This window comes from Arachis ipaensis, chromosome B09 (genome assembly GCF_000816755.2).
Source record: "Arachis ipaensis cultivar K30076 chromosome B09, Araip1.1, whole genome shotgun sequence".
Lineage (NCBI taxonomy): Eukaryota > Viridiplantae > Streptophyta > Magnoliopsida > Fabales > Fabaceae > Arachis > Arachis ipaensis.
The window spans coordinates 57,309,382-57,316,177 of record NC_029793.2 but is presented as its reverse complement, the minus strand read 5'-3'; the positions used below and the strand labels follow the sequence as shown (position 1 = coordinate 57,316,177).

The 6,796-nt window shown below is 33.3% G+C and overlaps 2 protein-coding genes across 2 annotated transcripts; both read left to right on the top strand.

Moving 5' to 3' along the window:
* Positions 1,642–4,004, top strand: LOC107618935 (guanine deaminase). The gene is made up of 5 exons (XM_016321127.2): positions 1,642–1,778; positions 2,245–2,304; positions 2,743–2,933; positions 3,488–3,592; positions 3,697–4,004. Exons 1-5 carry the CDS (start codon positions 1,736–1,738, stop codon positions 3,883–3,885), a joined length of 588 nt encoding a protein of 195 aa, XP_016176613.1. The 5' UTR covers positions 1,642–1,735; the 3' UTR covers positions 3,886–4,004.
* Positions 4,152–6,144, top strand: LOC107616697 (guanine deaminase). Its single transcript, XM_016318642.2, has 4 exons — positions 4,152–4,689; positions 4,928–5,118; positions 5,660–5,764; positions 5,851–6,144. Exons 1-4 carry the CDS (start codon positions 4,641–4,643, stop codon positions 6,022–6,024), a joined length of 519 nt encoding a protein of 172 aa, XP_016174128.1. The 5' UTR covers positions 4,152–4,640; the 3' UTR covers positions 6,025–6,144.

The window sequence follows — 6,796 nt, the reverse complement described above, 5'->3', positions numbered from 1 at the left end:
TGATGAATAGCACTAAATTTATACAGGGTAAAAAGATACAGATGCGATTGCTTAAATCCTTAAACAAGAATAGATTTGGATTGAAACATTCACCAAGTCCCACTCAGTTAGTTATGAAATAAAAACAAGCAACAATTAAATTTTCATTTACTTGTCATCTTTCAGCTTATAATATTCAGATCATCCTTAATACATGTCCGTTCATTTCACAAGAGACTATCATTGAGCAAAGAAAAATAATTACAGAAACAAGTCAAACAACCACTAGATATTTTGTTTTCTAACAATATACTATGCATGTTAATTCCCACCCATTTACCAAGACAATAATAACGGCAAAAAATAAAATAAAAATTAAATACCAACAGCAAAAGTAAGAGTTGGTAAATATTATAAATACAATCTTCAAATGAAAATAGTATTATTAATCATTGTCATGATTTGACATATTTAGGAATGTCAATAGGGTAGGACGGAGATGGGAGATGTCTCCCTACTCTCTATTTTTGCTCTTAGATTTGCTTTCTATTTTTTTTTTATTTTCTATCGTGAGAGAATATTACTCTTCATTCTCATATTTCATAGGGCTCCATTCTCTGTAGAGACTCTATTTTTCATTTCTCTAATAATTTTGACTAATTATTAATTTCCATAGGAATAGAGTTAAAAGTATCCATCCTATACAAAAACAGCAAAATTTTATACAAAAAGTCCAAACGATAAGATGGTGACTTTCAAAATGATGTCGTGGGAGCGCCATGGCGAGCCAAAACGTAGAATAGTAGATGAGGTGTGGGACGTGGCAGTAGAGAGAAAAATGGACACGACGATAGAGTTGTGAAAAAGAACGCCATGAATATAGAGAACGACATGATGAGGGTGATGGAACAGTGAGGATTTACAATACGGTGTGATGGGACAGTGGCGAAGGAAACAGAGAAGATTGATGGAATATGGATAACATTAGAGATCTATGAACTAAAGAAGGGTTATACAAATGAAAATTAGGAATTTTGAGAGTCTCTATATATGTATATATGGCATGTGAAATGACTAAAAAATATAGATAAAAAATAAACTATTAAAGACAATTAAGTAAATTTAGAATTTTGGGGATTACGATTTCTGCGTCTGCCTCAGGAAAATTTCGTCCCCTATCTCCAATTTTGCTAAAAAAAAATTTTACAGTCAAATCTTTATTCAAGATAATCCCTACAAAGATCTTACATTTGGGGAAATTTTGCCATCCCTAGACACATTGATAGTAATACGGACAAACCCAACAAAGGATTTATGTAAAATGGTTCCTTTATGCCAAAAACAAAAAAACAAAAAAACAAAAAAAAGCAATAATGGAAGAAGATCTTGTGGGAAACTTGCGTGTAAGAGACTAATATGACTTCAATTTTACGATATTCACTCACAAGGGAAAAAACCACAATGTTGAGAGACTAAAATATTTTTAGGTACCAATTTAATTAAAAGAAAAATTCGGAAATTGATTTTATGAGCTCTGCAACTTTGCGTGTTACTTCTTGCTTTCCCCTACCTCTTTTCGGAATTGGTTTTCTGTTTTTAAGGGAGAAAACGATCCTTTCTCTGTGCCCTGTTTCTTTTCTTTTCTTTTCTTTTCTTTTCTTTCTATATCATGTTCCTGTAGTTTCCGCAACTTGCTCCAACACCCTCAATTTGTTTTTCTAGATTCCCTCTGTCTACTCTTCTTGTTCATCTCATCATGGAAGATGCTACTGCTGCTGCTACTACTCCCACTGCTAATGGTATACATAATTTTTATGTTTTCTCTTTTATGGTTGTTGATGATGTCATTGCAAACATTGATGATCATGTTCAATTAATTGTTAACTTCAAGTCAATTTTGTTTGTGTGAATTGGACACTCTTATTAATACTGTATCTTAGTTGCTTTATCATGGAGGTAAAAACAGATCTTTCTTTTATTATTGTTATGGATGAAGACAAAATTGAGTTGAAGTGAGAATCTCAATTTAAGCTTCTTCAAGGGAGATCAGAGCAAAATTTGCTCTTTAAAGGTGTTCATTTTTCATGAATCAAGGGATTGTTGCTTCTTTTCCTCGTCATCCCTTTTGCACTTGTAATTATTCATGATCCGCATTCAATTCTATTGAAAATTTTTTGACATAATATTTACACTTTTGCTGGCTTTACTCCCGTAGCTGGAAGAATTTCATTGTTTGTTAATTTCTTTATCTGAATTTTGTTATAGTGTTGGAAGCTAAAGATGGAACTATTTCCGTCGCTTCAGCATTCCCCGGTCATCAAGAAGGTATCAGTACTTTTCTGCACATTCCCTTCTGAACTCATAAGAAATACTATATGGTGGTGCTTCAATTAATAAAACTCAGAAATTATGAATTTATAGAAGACAGGAAAGCTTAGTTACATGGAAAATCATGACTTGAGCATACCAAGTTGACTTCCTATCATATGAATCGCTTATTATGTCATCATAAGCTTGGAAATATGATTTGGGGGGTTTGATGCAGTGATGCACCCCTTGATAATGGTTTGATTTATGATTTAACAAAAATGATATCTCCTAATTTTCACAAGGAATCGAAAATAGTTGCATACAACCAGACATGTTCTTCTCTAAGGATGGGATCCTTTCCATTTGAAAATACATTTTGACATAATTGAGAGGATTCATTCCCTATTCGCTACGGATTACCTTAATTGGTGTTGTTTCCTCTTGTTGCACCAGCTGTACAGGATAGAGACCACAAGTTCCTCTCAAAAGCTGTTGAAGAAGCATACAAAGGGGTTGAATGCGGTGATGGAGGACCATTTGGTGCTGTTGTTGTACAAAATGATGAAGTAGTTGTAAGCTGCCATAACATGGTTCTAAGGAACACTGATCCCACAGCTCATGCCGAAGTTACGGCTATCAGAGAGGTTAAATTAATAGTTAATTCTTCCAGTACCAATTTTCTTCTTGACGTCTGGAATCTGAGGTCTATATCATTTCTTCTTGAGGGTTATATTATACTATAGAAATCTTTCTGGAACATCTAAATCATTGTACTCTGGATTTATTACCAGTTTTTCTTGATTTCTTTGTCTCTTGCTACATTCTAATCAAACATATATGAAACCTGGATGTGTATTAGAAAGGCATGTTAAGCAGATTTCTTGATTTCTTTGTGGCTGCTTTCATATTTTATTTGCTGTCTCAGATCTCAAACTTAAGAGAGTTTTAATAAAAGCACCACTCAAAGCAAAGATAAATAGAGGAGACTGGATGTGAGTATTTTTGCAGAAATTTCATTAGTTTGATCAAAATTTGCAGCAATCATTTGACTCTCTTTATGTTGATGCTGCTATCTCCTATGTATGTTGAGCACCTTTATGTTAGCCTAATTAACATTTTGTAATGATTTTTTTCACATACTTTATTTATTGAGGATGTATCATTTGGACCTTAATTTGTTATTGTACATCATCTGTAGGCATGTCAAAAGCTAAATCAAATTGATCTTGCTGACTGTGAAATCTATGCTTCATGTGAGCCTTGTCCAATGTGCTTTGGAGCAATTCATCTTTCAAGAATTAAGGTTGTGAACCTTCCTCTCCCCTCATTTTCTCCTCACACCAACTATTTCTCTATTCCTTTTTTAGTGATATCACTCTTATCTTTGTCATGTTGGCTTCTAAGCAGAGATTGGTTTATGGAGCAAAAGCAGAGGCTGCGATAGCAATTGGTTTCGATGATTTCATTGCTGATGCGCTGAGAGGCACTGGTTTTTATCAGAAGGCTCAGTTGGAAATTAAGAAGGCGGATGGTACCGGCGCTGTAATTGCAGAACAAGTGTTTGAGAAGACAAAGGAAAAGTTTTCTATGTATTGATTATTACTTTAATCTTCTCACCATTGAGCAAAACAATTGTCCAGAAAATATTTCTTTCGAAAACAGCTTCCATGAATTGAAGCAATATAAAATTTACACTCTCATTATGTGTTATGTTCTTCATGTTGTCTGCTTAATGCATTATATTATTGCTGATATGTTTAGTTTATGACTTGAGAGTTGATTAGTGAAAGCAAACTCAAACCATGAAATTTCTTACTAACTTGAATCTCCAAATGACTAATACTAAATAAAGGAAGAATTGAGATTATCTACTTTTATTCAATTAGAATAAATTATCATTTTTAACCATGAAAGATTTAACCATCGACAAATCTAATCATAAAATATATAACTTAATTTGATATCCATCAAAGATTTGATTAGTTTGATAAAACAACTCAAAAATAGACAGTGTTTTGGGTAGTTTCGTCGAACTAGCACAATTTCCGATGTTAGATAACTAAACAAATGCATGTTACTGTGATGGTCATTGGTGGAGAGTAGTAGGCAGGAGATGGAAAAGTGAGAGAAGAGAGAGGCATCAATTTCAGAGTTTTCGTTGTCTTGTGGCGCTGGTGCGCCAAGCCAATCATGCACCCCTTTCCTTATCTTCAAGTTTTATGCATGGAAAACGTGTATTCTTTGTTTTGTTTGTTTCCTTCTTTCTCTTGCCAGTTCCTAAACCTTCCCCAACTTGCTTCCAACTACTGTTTTCTAGATAACCAAATCGTTGCTTCTCTTTTCATCTCATCATGGAGGACAACGCTGCTGATGCTGCCACCGTCCCTCGTACTGTGAATGGTATAGTCCTTCATAATTCATGGTTTCGCAAAGGTTAAATGAACATAATGATGTTCGCTATATTAGGGATTTCTCTTTATAACGTGTGTTTCAAGAATCAAGAGCTTGTACCTTGATTTGCTAGCATATCAGCATGCTGAAGGAGAATATCTATATTGCTAACATCAATCACAAGCGCAATTTAAAACCATAAATTCATTTTCTCTTACATTGTTGTTCTTTTCTCTTTTTACATCAGCTTTACAGGATAGAGATATCAAGTTCCTGACTAAAGCTATCGAAGAAGCATATAAAGCTGTTGAATGTGGCGATGGACGACCATTTGGTGCTGTTGTTGTTAGAAATGGTGTAGTAGTTGTGAGCTGTCATAACATGGTTTTAAGGAAGAGTGATCCCACTGCTCATGCTGAAATTAATGCTATCAGAGAGGTTAAATTCATAGTTAGTTCTTCTGTTAAAATCTGAGGACTATAACAAGCCATAAAGCTATATTGAGGAAATGTTTTGTGAACTCGATTTTGTTTAGTATATTGAGCCGACACGCTTGTGATGTGGTAGAAAACTAGAAATACCACGACTAGCGTTATATCTAATCAAACATCTATGAAATCTTCATGTATATAAAAAAATGGCATGTCAAGAAGATTTTAATTGCTGTTTTTTTCTTCGTTATTATCTTCTATATAAGTATACAAATATTCTGAGTTTCTAGTATTGTTGTTTTGGCTCTCATCTTTCATTTGCTGGATCTCAGTGTGAGTTGCAGAAGTTTCATATGAATTTTGCATAATTCATTTGATTCTCTTAATGCTTCTATATATTGCTTAGCTTATATGTGAGAATAGTGTTAAGTTGACCTAATATATTTACAATTTTTTTTCAATTTTCATTTTTTTTATTCACTTTTTCATTTAACTTCTTGGGGATGTATCATTTGGGAACTCATTTTGTTGTCGTAAATCATCTGTAGGCATGTAAAAAGCTAAATCAAATTTATCTTGCTGACTGTGAAATCTATGCTTCTTGTGAACCTTGTCCAATGTGCTTGGGTGCAATTAAGCTTTCAAAAATTAAGGTGGACTTTCCCCTCCCTCGTTTCGTATTGTATCTCATTTTGTATTGGATTAACATCATATCTTTGTCATGTTGGTTTCTTAGCAGAGATTGGTTTATGGAGCAAAAGCAGAGGCAGCAGTAGCAATCGGATTCGATCCTTCCAATGCCAATGCGCCTAACCAGAAGTCCGAATTGGAGATTAAGAAGGCAGATGGTGCTATTGCTTTAATGGCAGAACAAGTATTTGAGAAGACAAAGGGAAAGTTCCTTATGCCCTGATTGATTACTTTAATCTTCTCAAAAGTGAATGCAAAGAATTGTTCTGTAGATAATGTTTCTTTCTGAAACTTTTCTTTATGAATTGAAGCAATATAATAAAATTTTCATTCTCATTGTGTGCATTGCAAATATATTTAGTTTACGAGTTACTTTTGAGAATCGCTTTGGGGGGAAAGCAACCATGCCAGAGAAAATAATATTATCAGATCAAAATGGAGTGAAAATTTTCATGCCCTAATTCCTTCCCTCTCACCCGAGTCTGAATCTCAAAGAAAGAGAATTGGCCTTGATACAGCTTCGAAGGCTGTTAGGCATGGACTGCTAGCGGACTGGAAAGAAGGACACTTGTTACATCCTCTATTTGTTTTCTCTATTCATTGCAACACATGCACATGCACATGGTAAATTTTATTCAGTAAAAAAAATGTAACTTTGTTGAATGAGTAAAAAAAAGTAGTATATGAGTGACATACAATTTATAACTAGGAGATTCAATTAGACAAAAATTTAAAAACAAGACTAGGAAGTTCATTATCTAATACATAATAAACCAACTATTTAGTAAAATAAGAAAAAAATTGATTATAAAAAAATAATTATATAAAATATTAGAAAAAAATAATAGGAGAAATACTAAGAGATATTGAATTATGTGAGAGGATACAATAAAATATATTAAATAAATATTTTTTATATAATAAATATGAGTATAAGTGAATATAAAAATAGAGAATAAATTAGGTGACTATGATTTGAGAATGAATAAATTAAA

Bases quoted from the DNA above. Each gene is read 5' to 3' on its own strand.
- LOC107616697 (XM_016318642.2), top strand. From the start codon at position 4,641: ATGGAGGACAACGCTGCTGATGCTGCCACCGTCCCTCGTACTGTGAAT. The intron at 4,690-4,927 runs GTATAGTCCTTC...TTTTTACATCAG, and splicing joins CGTCCCTCGTACTGTGAATG to CTTTACAGGATAGAGATATC. The intron at 5,765-5,850 runs GTGGACTTTCCC...GTTTCTTAGCAG, and splicing joins TTAAGCTTTCAAAAATTAAG to AGATTGGTTTATGGAGCAAA.
- LOC107618935 (XM_016321127.2), top strand. From the start codon at position 1,736: ATGGAAGATGCTACTGCTGCTGCTACTACTCCCACTGCTAATG. The intron at 1,779-2,244 runs GTATACATAATT...ATTTTGTTATAG, and splicing joins TACTACTCCCACTGCTAATG to TGTTGGAAGCTAAAGATGGA. The intron at 3,593-3,696 runs GTTGTGAACCTT...GCTTCTAAGCAG, and splicing joins TTCATCTTTCAAGAATTAAG to AGATTGGTTTATGGAGCAAA.